Source organism: Pantherophis guttatus, chromosome 10 (genome assembly GCF_059756535.1).
Source record: "Pantherophis guttatus breed Tessera chromosome 10, ASM5975653v1, whole genome shotgun sequence".
Lineage (NCBI taxonomy): Eukaryota > Metazoa > Chordata > Lepidosauria > Squamata > Colubridae > Pantherophis > Pantherophis guttatus.
In genome coordinates, this window is record NC_142072.1 from 21,349,468 (window position 1) to 21,372,102 (window position 22,635).

At 45.0% G+C, this 22,635-nt stretch overlaps 1 protein-coding gene across 2 annotated transcripts; it reads left to right on the plus strand.

Annotated features, from left to right (window-relative positions):
* The first annotated feature begins 1,704 nt into the window (after positions 1-1,704).
* LOC117663497 (platelet-activating factor receptor-like) lies at positions 1,705-21,997 on the plus strand. Of its 2 annotated transcripts, XM_034413737.3 has the most exons (4): positions 1,705-1,938; positions 11,250-11,440; positions 17,068-17,139; positions 17,857-21,997. In XM_034413737.3, the coding sequence occupies exon 4, from the start codon at positions 17,867-17,869 to the stop codon at positions 18,878-18,880; it is 1,014 nt and encodes a 337-aa protein (XP_034269628.1). In that variant the 5' UTR covers positions 1,705-1,938; positions 11,250-11,440; positions 17,068-17,139; positions 17,857-17,866; the 3' UTR covers positions 18,881-21,997. The 2 variants fall into 2 exon arrangements, with proteins under 2 accessions (XP_034269628.1, XP_034269629.1); XM_034413738.3 differs by lacking the exon at positions 11,250-11,440 and having other exon boundaries at positions 1,713-1,938.
* The last annotated feature ends 638 nt before the right edge of the window (positions 21,998-22,635 follow it).

Genomic DNA, 22,635 nt, shown 5'->3' on the forward strand with positions numbered 1-22,635 from the left:
CCCTCCTTCCCTCTCTCTGCTCCTCTCTCCTTTTCCACTCCCTTGTTGTTTCCATTTTCAATTCAATCTAGAATGGTATTTGAGCAGCCCCGTTTTTCTATTTACATATATCTTCATTTCACATTCTTTTTTGCTTTATAATTACATCTCTTCTATCATTCCTGTACTGGGTTTGTCTTCCTTTGAGACTCTTCTGCTCAGTTCACCCGATATGTTAAGCCATAAAAGTGTTTTGCTTTGCGTTTGGTGAATCCCCCGATTGGGGTTTATGCAAGAAAGACGGATATGTAACCCCATCTTATTTGCACACTCATCATATTTGCAGATGACACCAAGCTGGCAGGAATAGCCAACACTCCAGAAGATAGGCTCAAGATACAGAAGGATCTTGACAGACTTGAACATTGGGCACTATCTAACAAAATGAAATTCAACAGTGAAAAAAGTAAGGTTCTACATTTAGGGCAAGAAAAACAAAATGCATAGGTACCATATATGTGGTACCTTGCTCAATAGTAGTAACTGTGAGAGGGATCTTGGAGTCCTAGTGGACAACCATTTAGATATGAGCCAGCCATGTGCAGCAGCTGCCAAAAAAGCCAACACAGTTCTAGGCTGCATAAACAGAGGGATAGAATCAAGATCACGTGGAGTGTTAATACCACTTTATAAGGCCTTGGTAAGGCCACACCTGGAATGCTGTATCCAGTTTTGGTTGTCACGATGTAAAAAAGATGTGGAGACTCTAGAAAGAGTGCAGAGAAGAGCAACAAAGATGATTAGGGGACTGGAGGCTAAAACATATGAAGAACGGTTGCAGGAACTGGGTATGTCTAGTCTGATGAAGAGAAGGACTAGGGGAGACATGATAGCAGTGTTCCAATATCTCAGGGGCTGCCCCAAAGAAGAGGGAGTCAAGCTATTCTCCAAAGCACCTGAGGGCAGGACAAGAAGCAATGGGTGGAAACTAATCAAGGAGAGAAGCAACTTAGAACTAAGGAGAAATTTTCTGATAGAACAATTAATCAGTGGAACAATTTGCCTCCAGAAGTTGTGAATGCTCCAACACTGGAAATTTTTAAGATGATGTTGGATAACCATTTGTCTGAAGTGGTGTAGGGTTTCCTGCCTGGGCAGGGGGTTGGACTAGAAGACCTCCAAGGGCCCTTCCTACTCTGTTATTCTATTCTATTCTATACTATTCATCTTCATGGAACCCTACACAAGCTCATTTAGCAAAAGGTAATCTCTCTATTTGCATATCTTCTCTAGATCATCTCTTGTTACCCTGATGGTCTGATTCATATAACAGACCGGGTTTGCACAATGTGTTATCCACAACTATCTAATCCTATTGTGTTTTCTTGGGCCTAATCTAGGATGTTGTGCAAAGCAGAGCCAGTGTTTCTAGGTTTATTGGGGGTGTGTGTGTGTGTGAAATAAGACTCAAGGGCTAATTTTCTGTCTCGTTTTCTGCACCACTCCTCTGCCTCCGATGGTGAATGACATGCAGAAAAATTCTTAAAATGCCTGGCAGATTAATCCGAGCTGATCCCCCTTCCCTCTTTTGTCCCACACCCTCCTTGCGTATCGCAGCATGCCCACGAAAGGCATTTTTTTCATCGGCTGTGGCCCAGACTTCAAGGTTCCTTTGATGCTACGCCTCTATGAAAGCTCTTAAATCCGATCTCTCCCTCTCTTGTCTCCTTCCTGCCCCCTTTAGCAGCTGTTGCGCTTGGGAAGCTGAGCTTCCTGGGGCTGCTTTGAGGCTCCTTGAGACTTTCCTTTGTTGCTGAGTCCCACTGCTTTCCGCCACCCATCTTTGAATACACTGGCATAACAGTGGCCGTTTTCTGTTTTGGTAGCTGATCTCTCTGCTCTCTCCTGCTTCGGCTTCTATTTCAGGTTGCTCAGTCCGCTTTTCTTCCAAGGCAAAAGGTGAGAAAGCCAAATAGTTTGTACACAGCTTGAGGGGGGGTCCCCCTCCCAAGTATTGTTGAGACGAGGGGAAAGGGTTCCTTGAATATCGGTATAGATAAGCGTGGTTTGAACCCAGTGGTGAAATGTAAATTTTGTTACTACTGGTTCTGTGGGCGTGGCTTGGTGGGGGGTAATGTGACTGGATGGGTGTGGCCAACTTTTTTTTTTAACTTGTAAAAGCATTTGTTCTACAACCTCTTTGGCCGAAGTGGTTGTAAACAAAAATGCTTTTAAAAGGCTCTGACGATCCCAGCTGAGCCGCGCGATCATCAGAGGCTTTTTTAAAAAAAACTTTTAAAAGCATTTATAGAAAAAATGCTTTTAAACGTAAAAAAAAAAAGTCTCTGATGATCGCGCGGCTCAGCTGGGCATGGGAGGGGCCAGGGATTTCTGCTACCAGTTCTCTGAACCACCCACCACCATCGCTACCGGATTGTGCAATCCGGTCCAAACCGGGAGCATTTCACCCCTGTTTGAAACCTCAGTGAGATATAAGCAACCTCCCGGGGATGTGACAGCAAAAGAAGTTGGGGCAAGTGGGAAAGGATGTTTGGGAGCCTCAGTGGCCAATCTCTTTGAGTGCAGGCAAGGCTGGATATTATGGGCATTTGAGGAGCTGTAATTCCAACATCTTTGGAGGGCACTGTGTTGGATTAGGGGAAGTGGATGTACATATGATTCCTTGGTTCTGAGTTGGGGAGGTCTTTGTCAACCTTCCAAGGTGGATCAGACTATGAAACCGAAATTATGCATGCTAGTACTGTAGTAATTTTATGATAGGTTTATAGGAACAGAACCTTGCAGGTCTGAATATGTTTTCCCCCTCCCTTTCTCAGTTTACAGGGCTCAGATTTTATTTATCTGATAGTTTTCTTGGCTGTGGCTCTTCCTCCTGTTTGTCAGAGTTAACCTTACGTACATTATAGCCCATGATCAAGTTATTCTGTGATTCCACCCTTGCCTGCCTATCCATCCATCCATCCATCCATCCTAGATCGGTCGATCTATCTATAAAATGCACCAGAGTATAAGATGCAGCTTAGTTTTTGGGGAGGGAAATAGGGGGAAAAAATCTGCCTACCAGGTATTGATCTGGCTAGTGTCCTTTGTCTGGTCAGCTTCAGCACATTATTTTGCTGGTTTTTTATCCCCTGCTTGGGGATAAAAAACAGCTTCTAAGGCACAGCTGAGAGGAAGCAGCAATGAGAAAAGCAGGCAAAGCACGGGGGAGATCGCTTCACTCGGCTAGCACTTAGTTAGGGCTGAAAAAAAGCTTAGGAAAAAGCTAATTCAGAGTATAAGATGCACCCAAATTTTCAGCCTCTTTTAGGGGGGAAAAGTGTGTCTTATATTCCGAAAAATATGGTGTCTGTCTGTCTGTCTGTCTGTCTGTCTGTCTGTCTATCTATCTATCTATCTATCTATCTATCTATCTATCTATCTATCTATCTATCTATCTATCTATTATCTATCTATTATCTATCTATCTATCTATCTATCTATCTATCTATCTATCTATCTATCTAATCTAATCTAATCTAATCTAATCTAATCTAATCTATATTTCCATCCATCCATGTCAAGAGTTGTAAAGTAATATTTATAGTACACATATATGAGTTTTCTGCGCAATATCTTAACTGTTCCTAGCACCGCATCTTCTGGACCGAGAACTCTGATGTTCTTCTTGGGATCTGTTGGAGCCACTCTGCACAACCCCTAGTGCAGGGGTCTGCAACCTTAAACACTCAAAGAGCCATTTCCCGCAGAAAAGAAAACACCGGGAGCCACAAAACCCTTCCCGTGCCTGACTATTTCTTGAGAGGCCACAAAACTAGCCTATGTAGTTGAACTAAACGTTCTGTTTTCTTCTGAAACTTTTCTTTTCTTGGATTTATCCACTGTTGGCCTACCGGGGGTTGAAAAGCTCAATAAATCGCGTGTTGGCAGGTGTCACACATTGGCAGTTGTGATGCATATTTTGAGTGAGGGAGCTGCAGCAGAGGGGTGAAAGAGCCGCATGCGCCTCCAGAGCTACAGGTTGCTGACCCCTGCCCTAGTGTTCCTACCACCACTGGGACCACTTTGGCTTTCAGTTTCCACGTCCTCTCTAGTTTCTCCTTCAGGGATGTCTACATGTATATACGTATGTGTGTATGTATGTATATATGTACATGTACATGTAAATGCATATCTTCCTTTTTAGAACCCTTAATCCCTTAATTCAGGGTAGGGTGACTGGATGGAGTTTGAGCATTTACTAGCCGGATGCCCTTCCTGACGCCATGCAGAAGTTTGCAGCAGATATTTTTTGTTTGTGCCCTAGAAGAGAGAAACATCTGCCCTACCTAAGGACTGAACTCTCTGAGTGGGAGGCAAGCATCTTTACCACTGGGTCACCATGCCACTGGGTATACATATATGTATGTGTATATTTCAGAACAGAAGACCAGAACTCCCACTAGTGTAGAGTGCATGTACATGCCACACCATCCGAGAAAGATGGAATACAATACACTGTGCTGAAATTTTCAACATCCTCCAAGTTGCTTTCCCTGCAAGCTTCAAAATTTCCTTGGCTGCATTTATTCCACCTGCTTAACCGGGTTACTGAACTAATGACGATTTGTACCAAAGTCTCCCGATGTCAGATTCACACAATGCACGCAAATTAAGCATAAATTACCCAATCTTTGCACGCTGGATTAATATGACGATTAGGATCATAGTTGACTTGGTTAAGTATGTTGTAGGAATACAGCTGTGTGTGTGTGTGTGCATGTGTGTGTGTACACGCGTGTGTTTCTGAGCTTTCTTCCTTGCCTGGAAAAGCCCTGGGATTTTTTTTCGCTGGTCTCCTATCCAAATTCTAACCTGGGCAAAATCAGCTCAATGATGTAAGCTAGCCAAGCAGAACTAAACTCCTTCTCCGGAAATAACTACATTCAGGAAATACTTTCTCTGGAGATCCAAGATATTCATCTTTTGGGGCCCATTAAACTTCACAAACTACCCCGGGTGTGAGTCCAGAATTCTTTTTTAAGTGCTGGCTTTCCTGATTTCCACTTCTGAGTCACTGCCTTGCCCTACTTTTTCACACTCAGTTCTGAGTGAAGGGGTTCCTATCATATCTTCTAAGGTGGAAGGAATCAGAAAGTATTTGGATAATGAGGGAGAAGGCTGTTAGTGACAGCATCATCTTAGATTTCAACAAGGAGGAAGAGTCGTAGAGAGAGAAATGTGTCAAGGCTTGCCTGTCAGAAATATTCCCCCTTAAAAATAAAAACCCTTTCAAGTCTTCAAAGCATTGATGGTGGATGCTGTTGAAAACGCCATAAATGATGTTTTTTTTCCCCCTGCATCCTTAATATCAAGATTTTATTTCCTCTGCTTGGCAAACTGTCATTTGTAATACAACAGCTACATCAGTGGTAGATAGTGCGTTGTTTCTGCATGCAAAGACTTGAGCGTCAATCTGTCAGGCTGTCTCAGCCCTGACTTTCTAAAGAGAAATTCTCCCTATAACCTTCCCTATCATCTGAAATAAATACGAAGCTGCTGTGCTGGAAGTAAACCAAACATCTTGAGAAAAAGAACATAGAATAAGAGTGTTGGAAAGGAGCTGAGAGGTCTTCTAGTCTTCTAAGAGCCTTGGTGGCGCAGCAGACTAAAGTGTTGTTAAGTAGCACCAGCTGCCTGCAATTACTGCAAGTTCAAATCTCACCAGGCTCAAGGTTGACTCAGCCTTCCATCCTTCCGAGGTAGGTAAAATGAGGACCCGGTTTGTGGGGGCAATAAGCTGACTTTGTATAAAAAAGAACACCGCTTAGGATGGGCCGAAAGCCCTACTAAGCAGGTATATACAAAAGTATGAAGGCCATTGCTTAACACATTGTAAGCCGCCCTGAGTCTTCGGAGAAGGGCGGCATATAAATCGAACCAATAAATGAATGAATGAATGAATGAATGAATGAATGAATGAATGAATGAATAAATAAATAAACCCCCTGCTCAAGCAGGAGACCCTATACCCATGATGGTGAACCTATGGCACGTGTCACCCCAATTTAGCTCCACCGCGCTTGCGCATGTGCCTCCCACCAGCCAGCTGGTCGTTGGGTCTCTGCTGTGCATGCGCGGGGGGGGCACATGTGGGGGGGAATGCGTGCATGTGCAGGGGCTGGGCATGTGTGTGTGTGTGTGTGGAGCGCATGCACGGGTGGGGTGCAGGCGGGTTGCATGCACATGCATTGGGGGCAGGGCGCATGCATGGGGGCTGCGTGCTCATTGCATTTTCGGGGTTTGGGGCACGCACACTTTCATGCGTATGTGCGCGCTTTGGGCACTTGGTCCAAAAAAGGTTAGCCATCACTGCCCTATGCCATCCCTGATGAGATATCTACATGTATATATGTATGTGCATATGTATGTATATGTACATGTACATGCATATCTCCCTTTTTACAACCCTGTAATCCTTTAATTCAGGGTAGGGTGACTGGATGGAGTTGAGCATTTACCCAGAGGTGGGTTTCAGCAGGTTCTGACCAATTCTGGAGAACCAGTAGCGGAAATTTTGAGTAGTTCAGAGAACCGGTAGTAAAAATTCTGACTAGCCCCATCTATTCTCTGCCTCCCGAGTCCCAGCTGATTGGGAGGAAATGGGGATTTTGCAGGAACCTTCCCCTGGAGTGGGGTGGGAATGGAGATTTTACAGTATCCTTCCCCTGCCACACCCACCAAGCCACACCCACAGAATCGGTAGTAAAAAAATTTAAAAGCCACCACATTTACTAGTCTCTTCTTGAAAACCTCCAGTGATGGAGCACCCACAAATTCAGGTGGCAAGTCGTTCCACTGATTAATTGTTCTCATTGTCAGGAAATTTCTGCTTAATTCTAGGTTGGATCTCTCTTTAATGATCTTCCACCTGTTACTTCCTGTCCTGCCCTCAGGTGCTTTGGAGAATAGGTTGTCCCCCCCTCTTCTATGTGACAGCCCTTCAAGTACTGGAAGACTGCTCTCATGACATTCCTGGTCCTTCTCTTTGTTGGACTTTACTAGACAGACCAAGTTCCCTAGAGAAAGTCCTTGTTAGAAAAGAGATTTGACAGTGTTTAGTAGTTAGATCAGACACATCTAGTTCCTCAACTGAGGGAAAGTTTTGGCTCTTGTAAAAGTCTCCACGGGATTGTCTGTGGAGATTCTCAGTCATACAGGTCATGGTTGCCTCAAAAGTGCTTTTTCAAATGGCAACTGAACGATGGTTTTTCTTTGAGGAAGAAGTCCTTTCACTTCTCCTCTAAGAAGTTCATCAGTTCTGACTGGATAATGGGGAGGGGGGAATGGAACTAATCATCAAAACTAATCCTTCCATCCAGTTGTGAAATCCAATTTTTTTTACTACCGGTTCTGTGGGCGTGGCTTGGTGGGTGTGGCAGGGGAAGGATACTGCAAAATCTCCACTCCCACCCCACTCTGGGGCCAGCCAGAGGTGGTATTTGCCGGTTCTCTGAACTACTCAAAATTTTCGCTGCTAGGTTCTCCAAACTGCTCAAAATTTCCGCAGAACCTGTCAGAACCTGCTGGATTTTACCCCTGCTCCCATCCCACCCCCCACCATTCACTCAGAACTGATGAAGCAAACTCTCTTCTTCCTCAAGGAAAAAGCATAGTCCAGTTGCCTTTTGAAAAAGCATCTCCATGGGATGGTAGGCTCTGTTTTGGGAGCAGAGCTCAGTGGCCTTCTGCATGTGTGGGAGTATTCTTCTATAGCAACCATTTGGAGAATATCCCCCAGACCCTGTCCTCCGAGTGGTCCAGGTGTGATGGAGACATCTGCAGGAGGATCCACAAAATCAGCATGGAGGCTACCAACATACAATCAAATCTCTGTCACTCCCCTCCCCCCTTTTTTACATATAGCAGTCTTGACTCTTTTTTTAACACCTTCTGCAGATGTGCCTGCTCCAGTTCCAGATGTTGCAGGCCTACAACGCCCAGCCTCTTTCGCCATTGGCCATGTTTTCCACTTTCAGAATTTCTATTGCCATTTATACTCTAGTAGAATGGCCTCTGATCTGATCGCGATAGCTGATTTTGCTTAAATTGGATGATTCATGCCTCGTAGCGTTCAATTTTTCACTGCAATTGCTGTTATTCGTTGCTTTATGATTTCCAAACCCTTTTCAATTTTTCTGGTGCTAAGCTAATATTTTTTTTTTATTAGCTTGTCCTGATCTTTGCATTCTTCCGTGTTTGCCCTTTCATGTTCTTTAAATTACTTGCATCTGATCTTAATTTCTTTATCCTGGCCTCCAGTCTGATCTTGCACTCTGGGGTTGAATATGATTTTGCTTTTGGGTTTCTAATTTCAGCACACAGTTCCTCTATAACTAGCACTGTTGTACTGTAGGCAAACTGATCAGTCTGTTCAATGGATGTTATTTTAATCCTTGCAATTCGCACCCTTCATTGTTTAAGTGGTTCTCAAATGATCGGTTGCAGGGTGACCATTCAACAGTTATGACTGACCTGAAAAAGGGGACTTACAACCTGAATTTGAGGGGGGTCAGACCAGAGGTGGGTTTCAGCAGGTTCTGACCAGTTCTGGAGAACCGGTAGCGGAAATTTTGAGTAGTTTGGAGAACCGGTAGTAAAAATTCTGACTGGCCCTGCCCCAGGGGTGGGTTCTAAATTTTTTTACTACTGGTTCTGTGGGTGTGGCTTATTTTGTGGGTGTGGCTTGGAGGTCATGTGACTAGATGGGCGTGGCTAGCTGGTCAGAGTCATTTCTGGAAGGTCCTCGCACTTACGACCAGTCCTTGCACTTACGACCCGACTCATTTGTTTGCTTTTAACACTGATCAGCTGTAGGACGGCCCTTTGAAGCCCCGCGGCAAGAGTTTAAACAGTTTTTTTCCCTCTAGTCATCAGCTGGGACTCAGGAGGCAGCAATAGATTGGGGGTGGGACCAAATAAAAGGTAAGAATAACATGGGTGGGTGGTTGGGTGGGAAGGTGTGGGTGGGAGAACCGGTTCGGTGACCTCATATCGTCACCGCTACCGGCTCGGCCGAACCGGACTGAACCGGGAGGAACCCACCACTGCCCCGCCCCCATCTCTTCTCTGCCTCCCAAGTCCCAACTGATCAGGAGGAAATGGGGATTTTGCAGAAACCTTCCCCTGGAGTGGGGAGGGAATGGAGACTTTACAGTATCCTTCCCATGCCATGCCCACCAAGCCACACCCACAGAACCGGTAGTAAAAAATTTTGAAACCCACCACTGGGTCAAACCCCCTCTGTGGTAAAGGGACTGAACTTTGGGCATTCTACAAACCATTTGCAGCCTCCTGCAGTCACGTGATACGTTTTATTACCATTTTGCAGGAAACTGGAACTAACTTATTTCTGTTTTTGGGCAAAATGACACCCATAGCGAACCATTGGCTCACTTAACGTCTGCACCATTTGCTTAACAACCACAGATTAGCTTAACAATCGCTGCAAAAATGTTCGTAAAATTGGCTTGGTCACCAATCCACATTACAACCGTTAGGACATACAACTCTGGTGAGCAGGCTCCACTATGGCCATATGTCAAGGAATATTTGTGGGTGCCAGGTCTTTTGGGGGCACCACTTTCGAATCCATTATAAGTATACTGTAATTATTAATTTACCTCATTCTCTAGGGTTACAACATAACTCTCTCCTTTTTTGTAATCGATTCTGTTGGATCATCAAAACCCTAATTTAATTTCCACTCTTTAAAAAGAGTGCAGCCTGGAGACTAAAACATATGAAGAACAATTGCAGGAACTGGGTATGTCTAGTCTAATGAAAAGAAGGAATTGGGGTGACATGATGGCAGTGTCCCAATATTTGAGGGCCTGCCACAAAAAAGAGGAGGTCAAGTTATTTTCCAAAGTACCAGAAGACAAGAAAAAATAACAACCAATGGACGGAAACTAATCAAGGAGAGAACCACCCTAGAACTAAGGAGAAACTTCCTAACAGTGAGGACAATTAACCAATGGAATAGCTTGCCTCCAGAAGTTGTGGGAGATCCATCACCGGAGGCTTTTAAGAAGAGACTGGACAGCCACTTGTCTGAAATGGTATAGTGCCATGATGGCGAAGCTATGGCACGCGTGCCGGAAGTGGAATGTAGAGCCATCTCTCTGGGCAAGCCAGCCGTTGCCCGTTGCTCTTCCGGGTTCCGGAAACCGGAAGCTCAGTTTCCTGGCGCATACATGCATGCCGGGGAGCTGTTCTTCCCATTTCCGGCGCTCCCGTGCGTGCGTGCCAAGGAGCTGCTCTTCTGGTTCCTGCCTCCAAGGTCCCTTCCAAATCTTATTATTCTGATAAATCATAGCTTCATTTTTTTTCCGTGCAAAAAGGTTATAATGCTTTCAAGTCAGCCATAAATGTAGCTACTGTTTTTTTCTCTAATCGAGGAAGCCCATTTAGCTATCTCTTGAAAGTCCCATCATCTTCATCAACCATTCCTCCATCATGGATGGTGCTGAATCTTTCCATCTTTTTCCTTTCCATCTTCTGCATGACCTGTGTACATTGCATTTCCATAAGTGAGATTTTTATACATGTTACTGGCCAAGAGAACTGTTGACTTTAGACGCCGTCTCGTTAGGACAGTAGTGAAATGTAAAATTTGTCACTACCAGTTCTGTGGGCATGGCTTGGGGGGATAATGTGATTGGGTGGGCGTGGCCAACTTTTTTTTTTCCGTTTAAAAGCATTTTTCTACAACCTCTTCGGCCGAAAAAATGTAGAAAATATGCTTTTAAAAGGTTCTGACGATCCCAGCTGAGTTGCCTGATCGTCAGAGGATTTTGTTTTCTTTTAAAAGCATTTTTTTTTGTTTTTAAAAGAAAAAAAAAGCTCTGATGATCGTGCGGTTCAGCTGGGATCATCAGAGCCTTTTAAAGGCTCTGACGATCCCAGCTGAGCCGTGCGATCATCAGAGGCTTTTTAAAAAAAAACTTTTAAAAGCATTTGTAGAAAAAAATGCTTTTAAACGTAAAAAAAAAAGCCTCTGATGATTGCGCGGCTCAACTGGGCATAGGGGGTGGGGCAGGGATTTCTGCTACTGGTTCTCCGAACCACCCACCGCCATCGCTACCGGATTGGGCGATCCGGTCCAAACTGGGAGCATTTCACCCCACTTTAGGGGTTAAGGCCAGATTTTACTTTCTTTTATGAATAAAATAACAACTGTTTCCCACCTGCTTGCTTTATTCCTGTAGAATATCCCGCCCCCCCAGCTGGTGCGAAAAATGACTCAAGTCATGACAAATAACCGCAGACATTCATAATTGCCGCAGCAGAGAGACTAACATTTTGAGGGGGTTGTGTGATATCTCACATAGTTACTGGCAGAAGCCCTTTCTGAAAACGAGAAAACAAGAACTGAGCGAAGATGGACTGTAGTTGCTAGGTAAGAATAAAAAAATATATGAATGAATGAATTCTGTCCTAAAAAAGTTTTTGCATTGATCCTTGTTTTCAAGGTAGCAAATCCGTCAGCACTGCCAGTTGTTTTCCTTACCAATGGCATATGTGGAAAAGGAGAAGTTGAAGATATCTCACATTTTTTATTGTACTGTGAGTTATACATCGTATGTAGCAGTGGTGGGTTCCTCCTGGTTTGGCCCGGTTCGGCCGAGCCGATAGCGGTGATGATATGACATCACCGAACCGGTTCTCTTTGTTCGGGAGCTGGACCCTCCTGCCCCCCCACGTTATTCTTACCTTTTATTTGGCCCCACCCCCAATTTATTTGCTGCCTCCCGAGTCCCAGCTGATCGGCTAGAAGGAAAAAAACGGTTTAAACTCTTGCCACGGGGCTTCAAAGGGCCGCCCTCAGCTGATCAGTGTTAAAAGGCAGTGTGGTGGTAGACCAGTGTACTAGAAAAACAAATGGGTAGACTGGTGCCTCCAAAACAAATGAGTAGACTGATGCCTCCAAAAACAAAAGAGTAGACCGGTGCCTCCAAAAACAAATGGATAGACCGGTATAGCTCTACAAGCAGTTAAAAGCCTGATAGACCAGTACCTCTGCTAAATCCTAAAGAATTGTCATATGACCATCAAACCACGCCCACAAAATAAGCCACGCCCATAGAACCGGTAGTAAAAGATTTTAGAATCCACCCCGGTATGTAGGTCAATATATATTCTCCCCTTACTAGTGAGATTGCCAGGGAGGACAGACGATTTTTATGTAGGCTTTCTCCTCCAAGACTCAAACCCGGGTACCACGCGTGCAGTGGCAAAATTCTGTCTCGCTGCAATGTCCACAAGAAAAAAACTGGTTACAGAATTATAGATGTCAACTGGTGCCAATTTTTTGGAGATATCTATAACAATTATTGGAAAAATACATTTACTCACATACTTATCAGCTCTTCACTCATGTAAATTAGGGAGTGACCCTAATGGTTTGAGATTATGTATTTTCATAACAGGGATGTTACTATTCACGATTAATGTCAGTATTATTTTTAATTTATTGTATGTCTATTGCTGGTCGATGACCGTAATAAAGTTTTTATTCATATTATTCTTACCAATGACAGCACAAGTTAAGGGTGGATTGGATCTACCAGAATATCCCCCCCCCCTTTTTTTTGACAGGCTGGGCTGAAGCTTTAATGCAGTAAAGCACAAGTAGGTTTAAAAGTTGGCAACCTTACTGGGTCCTCAATTTACCTACCTTAGAAAGGATGGAAGGCTGAGTCAACCTTGAGCCTGGCGAGATTCGATCTTACTTTAATTGCAGACAGCTGGTGTTAAATTACAGTGCTTAGTCTGTTGAGCTATCCAAGCTTGACTTATAACCATTCATTTAGTGACTGGGTTCCTGAATTAACCCATTTTTCTGTCTCATACATAGGTCATCCTTGACTTACAACCATTCATTTAGTGACCATTCAAAGTTACGACGGCACTGAAAAAATTGACATGGCTGTTTTTCACACTTTATGTCCATTGCAGCATCCCCGTGGTGATGGGATGAAAATTCAGATGCTTGGCAATTGACTTATATTTATGACAGCTGCAGTGTCCTGGGATCACATGATCACCTTTTGCGACATCCTGACAAGCAAAGTCAATGGGGAAGCCAGATTTACCTAAACCACCATGCTACTAACAATAACTGCAGTGATTCACTTAACAGTGGCAGTAGGAAAGGTCGTAAAATGGGGCAAATCTCACTTAACAACTGTCTTGCTTAGCAGCCGAAATATTGGACTCAATTGTGGTCATACGTGGAAAACTGCCTGGATTTTACTATCAGCTAATCAAATCCTTTGGGGTTATCCAACACCTAAGCAACACAACTCTTAGCTATGGTATTAATAATTCAGGCCTAGCATATTTGTTTGAATGCAGCTGAATTCGGCAGGTGTGTGACCAGAAATGTTAATACCTTTTTTTCCAAAAGCATTTTAGTATCAGGGTTGATCTGAAAAAAAGTAAAGCCGTCCCTGCATTTGCGGGAAATCGCTAGGAAGGAAGAAAAAAAAAAGAATGTCAGGGATATTGTATCTTATTCAGTATTGAACTTCACAGAATGCACAGGGGCCGGGCCAGATTACAAACCTGGGAATAAGTAGGAAAGGCGTTGTAAAATAAAGCAATCTGGGATTTTTTAAAAAGCAAACAAACAAGCAAATAAATAATTGTTCCTGTTTGCTGTGGGTGCATTCAGAGAGATAATTTTCTAGGACCAGTTTTAGTTTTAGGACTGGTGGAGGCTGCCTGTGGTTGATAACACATGAGCTTTCAAGATGGAACAAAACTCATCTGTCTGTCTGTCTGTCTGTCTCATCTATCTCTATCTGCCTGTCTGCCTCTCTCTATATATATATCCATCTGTCCATCTGTCCGTCCATCCATCCATCCATCCATCCATCCATCCATCCATCCATCCATCTCACCTATCATCTGTCTGCCTGTCTGCCTGTCTGCCTGCCTGCCTGCCTGCCTATCTATCTATCTATCTATCTATCTATCTATCTATCTATCTATCTATCTATCATCTATCTATCTATCTATCTATCTATCTATCTATCTATCTATCTATCTATCTATCTCACCTATCATCTGTCTGCCTATCTGTCTGTCTGCCTGCCTGCCTGCCTGCCTATCTATCTATCTATCTATCTATCTATCTATCTATCTATCTATCTATCTATCTATCTATCTATCATCTATCTATCTATCTATCTATCTATCATCTATCTATCTATCTATCTATCTATCTATCTATCTATCTATCATCTATCTATCTCATCTATCTATCTAATCTATTTATCTAATCTATGTATGGTATCTCAGTATTTCTCTCTCTCTCTCTCTCTCTCTCTCTCTCTCTCTCCTATAACATCAATTATCTATCATCTCTCTCTTTAATCTCTGTATCTCATCTATCTTCTCTCTGTTTTTTGCAATATGTATGTATGTATATTGTAAACAGGTATGTTGTGTGTGTTGTGGTGGTCATGATGGGGAATGCATATTTTGTATGGGTTCAAATGCCTTCAGCTTCCACAGTTTCTACTGGGTTGGTTTTACCTGAAGAAAACCAAGATTGACTGGATGTCTTCTCCCAGGGCGTTTCTGCTGCTCCACCAAGGCCTCCAGGGCTGATGAGGAAGGGGAGGGGGCAGCAACAGCCACTCCTGCCCCCCTCCCACTCGGGCTCAGCTGTGCTCTCCCTTGGCAGCGAGAGGGAGAGCTGAACAGCTGAAGTGTGTATCAGCGCTGGGGAGCCATTCTGTCCACAGCCATCCACTCTCCCCCTCCACCAAGCTAAGTCCCAGCAGCTGCTGACTGGAGCCAGGAGCCACATCTCCAAGACAGGCCCTTGGGGGCGGGGGGGATGTCTACTGCCTGAAGCACCCTCCCTGCTTGCAGCTGTGGTCCCAATTTCTCCGTCAGAAATGCCATGCAGCAAAACTGAGTTCAGGGAGCCGTCTCTGAAAAGCTCCCCTGGATTGTGAGTGGGGTTTCCCTTTCTTTGTGACATGGCATTTTCTTGCTGTCAGCAGGAAATGAGAGGGGAGCAGTGTGTGTGTGCAGATGGGTCCGTCCCAGGGGTGAAATGCTACCGGTTCGGTTCGGTTCGCCCGAACCGGTAGTAAAAAATGCTACTGGTTTGCTGAACCGGTAGTAAAAAATGTTTTAAAAAAAGTTCCGACGATCAGCTGAGTGACCCGCGATCGTCGGAACTTTTTTAAAAAAACTTTTTTAGCATTTTTTTACTACCGGTTCTCCAGAATCGGTAGTTAAAAACGCTTTAAAAAGTAAAAAAAAAACGTTCCAACGATTGCGGGTCCCTCAGCTGATCATCGGAACTTTTTTTAAATTTTATTTTTTTAAGGCATTTTTTACTACCGGCTCGGGCGAATAGGTAGTAAAAAATGCTTTAAAAAAGTAAAAAAAAAAAAAAAAAAGAGACTCCGACAATCACAGCTGTGCAGCAGAGCCTTTTTTTTTACTTTTTTAAAGTATTTTTTACTACCTATTTGCCCGAGCCAGTAGTAAAAAAAATGCTTTTTAAAGGTAAAAAAAGGCTCTGATGATCACAGCTGTGGCGCGTGATCGTCAGAACCTTTTTTTTATGGGGGTGGGGGGGTGTCTGTTTTTACTCCCAGCAGGCTTCCCTGAAACTTGTTAGGTCAAAAACGGGGGGTGTAGGCCAAAAACGGGGATGGGGGGGCATTTTTGAAAGAAAGAGAGAGAGAGAAAGAATGAGAAGCAGAGAGAGAGAGAGAAAAAGAAAGAAAGAAAAAGAAAGAAGAAAGAAAGAAAGAAAGAAAGAAAGAAAGAAAAAAAGAGAATGAAAGAAAGAAAGGGAGGGAGGGAAAAAGGAGAGGAAAGAAGGACTACAAACCTGTCACTAGACACAGCTTCAGGGGATAATCCAGGGCTGGGATGTACCTGGAGGTCATCTAGTCAAACCCTGCTCCAGCAGGACATTGTTAGTGAGTTTCTGTCTTTTGATTGCCCAGTCACATGGTTACATAGCCACACCCATCCAGTCACATGACCCGCATCAAGCCACGCTCACCAAGCCACGCCCACAGAACCGGTAGGAAAGAAATTTAGATTTCACCCCTGGTCCGTCCCCTGCAAACCTTCTGCATTGTGACCCGCTCCTGCATTGATTTCTACTCTTGTTTGTCTGCTGGTCCAACCGTTCAAAACATCCCATTTTGCATCAGCGGCTTGATTGGATCAGCTGTATCCTGGGAGGTCCATCCTCTTCCTCAATTCAGCCAGAAGTGGTGGTCAATTGCCTTCTCTCTTCTACACCCCACTCTCCAGCCATCTGCCTGCCCATCTCCAAAACTGTTTTCCAATAGTGGGTTCCTCTTACCTTCGCTACTGGTTCAGAACCAGGAGCGCGCTCGCACGTGGCGCTTCTGCACATGTGCAGAGCATCCATGATGACATCCAGATGGGTGGGCGGAGCCTCCCGCCGCTGCCACTACTGGTTCGCTGAAACTGGGGCAAACCGGTAGAAACCCTCCACTGCTGTTCTCCCTCCAAGCGCCTAGTCCAGGAGTCTGCAACCTTAAACACTCAGTCATTTGGACCCGTTTCCCATAGAAAAGAAAACACCGGGAGCCACAAAACCTGGGTGGGCGTGGCCAACTCGACATCACTCACTTCCACCAGTCACATGACCCCTTAGCCACACCTACCCAGCCGGTCATTAGGGCAGAGAACTGGTTGTTAAAAAACACCGGGAACCACAAAACCTTTTTGTCAGCTCTCTCCTTCCCTCCCTCCCCCCCTCTCTCTGTATCTCTCTGTGTCTGCCCTGGATGCTTCTCCACCCCCCGCCGTCGCCCTTACTTTCTCAGGCCAGGAGAGGAATGACTGGGAGGGGAGGGTGAGGGGCGGGACCAGCCAGTGGTGGGATCACCCGACAGGGAGCCACAGGAGAGGGCCCAATGAGCCACATGCGGCTCCGGAGCCACAGGTTGCTGACACCCGGCCTAATCCATCTGAACTCACTCTCTCTCTGTTTTGTGTTTGTGTATTTTCTAGGTTGACAAGCCTGTCTGGACTTGATGTGCTGCATCCCCCCTCCCAGTGGAAGAGAACAGAAGATAAAAGAAGGTGAGCTCAGAACAAAAATTAATTTGGGGTTCAGTTAAGTTAATTGGGGACAATTTAGGAACTTCGGAAAGTTTTATAAACCACCCAGATTTACAGATTACAGATTAACTGAGTTGTAAGGGACCTTGTAGGCCATCTTGTCCAAATGCCAAAATAACTTGGATTTTAACAAGTAAACCTACTCTATCCACTCACTTCTAAGAACCTCCATCTTGATGAGTTGATGAACTCCATCTTTCCCACCTTCTCTGTCTTCTCTCTGAGTTGTTTTATTATGGCCAGATCTTCTTTCTGTCAGCCTGATTTTGCTGTTGCAGCCATTGCCGCTTTTCAGCTTGCCACCAAATTGTGGGGGGGGGAGGGGGAGGGGAGGAGGAGAGCCACTTTTGGAATTCCAGTTCCTGGTGGCAACAAGAAATTGTCCCATGGGAACCAAGGTCCTCTAACCAGACGTTTAGCAAAGACCTGGACAGTTTCTGTAACAATACTTGGACATCTAATTGGACAACGTGGCCTGCGCTAATGGGGGGGAGGGAGTTTCTATTCTTTAATTGTGTGAAAACCACGGAAATTAAATAGAGTTGGTTTTGCTTTCAATCTGTGCCGATACGATGTACTCAATAAAGTTTTGCATTCAGAGATTGGAACGTCTTGACAGTGCTTGCTTGCTTGGGTTCATCAGTTGGAACCTTGACACTTTCCCTTCCTGTCTTCTAGAGGTCTTGGGATGAACAACTCCACCTTTGTGGGGCTGGCGGATGTCCAGTGTCAGCTCAACGATCCTCTGCAGTTTGTCATAGTGCCAGCCACGTATTGCCTGGTGTTATGCGTGGGATTGCCCGGCAACGTGGCAGCCTTGCTTGTTTTCCTTCAGAGTGGAAGAGTCAGGAAAGCTATCCGCATCTACCTCCTCAACCTCACCTTGGCCGATATCTTCTTCAACCTCACCCTGCCCTTCTGGATCACCTACTACCTAGCTAAAGGACACTGGAGTCTGCCAGAAGTCTTCTGCCGCTTGGCTGGAGCCATCTACTATCTGTCCACCTACAGTGCCATGGCCTTCATGACTTTGATCAGCCTGAACCGATACTGTACGGTGGCAAAGGTAGAACTGGTTCTGAACCGGCCCCAGGGGGCACTGATCAGCTGTGTGATGGCCTGGATTTTGTGCCTACTTTGTGCCGTTCCTTCATTGACTAAGCAACAAACACACCAGGGAGAGTCCACCAGCTTGAAATGCTTTGAACAGCACTCAGGCCAGACGACCTATGCCTACGCTATGGTGGTCATCTTCACTCTGTCTTTCTTAATTGTGCTGGGGACCTACTTGTCTATCATGAGGACATTGTCCACTGCAGCTGGCACATGTCAAGGTGGCCACCGGCGCAGAGCACGTGCCATGGTGCTGGGCATGCTCTTAGTGTTTGTGGTCTGTGTGGCACCTTACCACCTCTCCTTGGTTCCTTGGGTCACCGACCAAATGTCGGGTTTAGCCTGTAGTCCTCCATCGTTCTTGGATAACCTTCACATGTTGAGTGTGGCTCTTCTCAGCCTGAACAGTTGCATTGACCCTCTGATCTATTGCTTCTCCATCAAGCGCTTCAGGACTGATTTATGGACAATGGTGCGAAAGACCGCCAGCTGCCGTCCCGTCTCTTCTTCTCTGCCTCCACCTCTGCCAACACCATCAGAAAACCGAGTTCCACCCAACCTCAGGTCTTCTTCCTTAACCTCTTTATAATTGGGAGCAGGCCACATCCATCCAACCAGATGGAATTACCTCAAGGTTTATTTTGCACGTTCTGGACTCAGGACTTTTAATTGGCAGATGCCTACCAACAGAAAGATCTCTTGATAGGCTTCTACTTTAACGCACCAAGTTTTCTTGGCAACCTTTTTTGGACCAGCTTGCCAGTAACTTCTTCCTATAGCTGAAGAGTGACTAGCCCAAAGTCATCCATCTGCCTTCTGTGCCTAAGGCAGGATTAGTACTCACTGTCTCCCCTTCAATTAACCATTAGACCAAATTGGTTTTCAGGTCAATCTCATTCTCTGGTTCAAACGAAGAGCTACATTCCAGAAAGATAATAAAAAGCAGAGCCCAGGGATTTGTGAGACTTGTGGATGGAAACCCGGAAGACATATATCATTTGGACGAAGCGTTTTAAGAGTGAAAAAGTTACACATTTGGGATGAGAAACGTTCTCTCTGGATATTGATGGGAAGTGTTGTCAGTGCTGAGAACAAGTTAACAAAGAAGGTTATCTGTAAGTTGAATTTATGGATCTGCAGTGAAAAAGGCAAAGGAGTTTTACTTTGTCTTGCGGATTTTACTCTGCTAATTGTTGCAGACTATAAGGGATGGTGCCAGTGGTGAAATCCATTTTTTTTTACTACCGGTTCTGTGGGCGTGGCTTGGTGGGCATGGTGTGGCTTGGTGGGTGTGGCTTGGTGGGCATGGCAGGGGAAGTATACTGCAAAATCTCCATTCTCTCCCCATTCCAGGGGAAGGATACTGCAAAATCCCCATTCCCTCCCCATTCCAGGGGAAGGATATTGCAAAATTTCCATTCTCACCCCACTCCAGGGGAAGGATATTGCAAAATCTCCATTCCCACCCCACTCCAGGGGAAATATATTGCAAAATCTCCATTCCCACCCCACTCTGGGACCAGCCAGAGGTGGTATTTACCGGTTCTCCGAACTACTCAAAATTTCCGCTGCTGGTTCTCCGAACTGCTCAAAATGTCCAGAACCTGTCAAGAACCTGCTAGATTTCACCCGTGGATGGTGCTCATCTCCTTTTCAAGGCCATTGAGCCAGTCTTCTCCAAAGACATTTCTGTGGTCATGTGGCCAGTATGGTGTCACGGAACATTGTTACCTTCCCACCGAAGTGGTACCTATTTATCTACTCACATTAAGCATGCTTTTGAACTGCTAGTTTGGCAGGAGCTAGGGTGAGGACAGGTGCGCTCACCACATCACATGGTGCTCGGGTCTCAAACCTGGGCTTTCCCACTGACAAGCCCAGCATCTTAACTGCTGAGCCACTGTGCCACCCCAACTGGATCTGCAGTGAAAAGCAAGAAATATTTTCCTAGGTACACAGCTCAGTTGGTTACGATTGCATTCCATTTGAATGAACAAATGGAAGGTAAAATAATCCCCCCCCTTAAATTATGAGCTGCCCACAGCCTTTGCTGAGATGGGTGTCAATAAACAAATAAACAAATTACCACCCTTTACAAATAGAACAGGAATGGGCAGGAAGTAAATCACTGGTACATTTTGTAAACTCTGCAGCTGATCAGCCATGTTCTTTGATTGTTGTAGAATGGAAATTATTGAAAAGGTGTTTTGCTCTCTTTTAGAATCTAAGCAGGTGGTATTTATAGACCATCCCTTAAGCTGTTACAGAGGAAGATTCTTAGATGTTGTATTATGTCGTGCCCCCATTTGCATAACATTTGCCCGCCCAGCTTGGAATTGGGAACAGCTCTATTTTCACACAATGTATATTCTATAGGATTTCTTTTTCAATTACTCTTGAGCACCAGGAGGCAGTATGGTTTTGTCTCTTTAAATCCATGTTTCCAGTTCCTGGTCCAAGGTTTGAGGCTATTGGATAACATCTGGCTACCTTTGTCTAAATAGTCACAAATAGGACAAAATCCATCTGAGATGCCAGTGGTCAATATAACTGAACATCGTCATCTAAGAGGCAAAAGTCCAGTTAGGATACCGATAAGGAAACGTTAAAAAGAGAGAGAGAGAGAGAGAGAGAGAGAGAGGGAGAGAGAAATGAAGGTTTATATGAAATAATCAGTGACCTTAGTTTTGAGTTGAGAGCAAATGCTTGGATTGAGAGTTCTGTCGCTGACTGTTTTGTCTGCATGACAGTCTTTCATGCCTTGGTTAGGGCAGATGAGAGAGAAGATGGTAAGAAAAAAATACTGAAGTAGATTAGATTCCTCATGTTTGAAGGCTGTGCATTCTTAAGCGAAGCAAAGGTTCTGTGTGTTGTGGTCCACCAGCAGCCTGCGGAGCTGGCAGCAGAGTCGGACAGTGAGGAGGCTGGGAAGGACCATGGGCCAGTCCTGGAGTCTGGGGAAGGCCCGGACAAGGGCTCTGTGTCGGAGGCAGAGATGGGGCCAGGGCCATCTGGGAGCAATGTGCAGACTCCGGAGCCTCCAGAGACAGATAGCAGAGAGGCAGAGGAACAGGAGGAGCCTGTTCCTAGTGCACTCATGCGAAGAGCTGCCAGAAGGCAAGAGCAGCTAAAGCAAACAGGACGACTCAGGAGTAAGGCCAGGAGATGATTGACCCGTCCCAGAAGGCTTAAAAGAGCAGCAACGGCTCTTGGGATCTTTGTAGGAAAGCAACGTTGCTACATTTGTTTCTTGTCGGCATCTCTTGCTTCTGAACTTTTGCCAAGAAAAGCCTTTGGCAGGGTGCCAAAGAAGACAAAGGTCGGTGATAAGGCCGAAGGACTGTTTATGAAAAATTTGTTTTGGAAGTAATTTGGACTAAGCTGAGAATGAAGTAATTTAAAAAAAAATTTTTTTTTTGATTTATATGCTGCCCTTCTCCGGAGACTCAGGGCGGCTTACAAGGCGTTAAGCAACAGCCTTCATACTTGTGTATATTTTATACAAAGTCAGCTTATTGACCCCACAAACAGGGTCCTCAATTTACCTACCTTAGAAAGGATGGAAGGCTGAGTCAACCTTGAGCCTGGTGAGATTCGAACTTACTTTAATTGCAGACAGCTGGTGTTAAATTACAGTGCTTAGCCTGCAGAGCTATCCAGGCTCCTAATTCTCAGCTCTTCTAATAAAATATGTTTGTTTAGGACTGATTGTGTCTGGTAATAACTACTTGGGCATAGGTCACAACACTGTGCATCTGGAGCCTTGTGAGAAGTTCAGATTAGAACTAGCTCACCAAAATATTGTGGAGGGAATATGACAAAAAGCATCTATTCTACAGGTAGTCCTCAACTTACGACCATTCGTTTAGCAACCGTTCAAAGCGACGACAGCACTGAAAAAAACCGATTGCAATCTTACAGCCTTTGCAGCATTTCCACTATCCTGTGATCTAAAATTCTGGTAATTGGCAATCAGCACATATTTACAATGGTTGTAACGTCCCGGGATCACGTGATCTTCATTTATAACCTTCCCAGCCAGCTTCTGACAAGGAAAGTCAACTGGGGAAGCCGGACTCACTTAATGACCCAAAGGTGCTTTTTGAAGAGGCATGTTGTGGTCCGCCAGCAGCCTGCGGAGCTGGCAGCAGAGTCGGACAGTGAGGAGGCTGGGAAGGACCATGGGCCAGTCCTGCAGTCTGGGCTGATGAGGGCTCTGCATTCGACGCAGAGAAAGGGCCATCTGGGAGGTATGTGCTGCCTCCGGAGCCTCCAGAGTCGGACCTCAGCGAGGCAGAGGAACAGGGGGAGCCTGTTCCCAGTGCGCTCATGCGCAGAGCTGCC

Bases quoted from the DNA above. Each gene is read 5' to 3' on its own strand.
- LOC117663497 (XM_034413737.3), top strand. From the start codon at position 17,867: ATGAACAACTCCACCTTTGTGGGGCTGGCGGATGTCCAGTGTCAGCTC.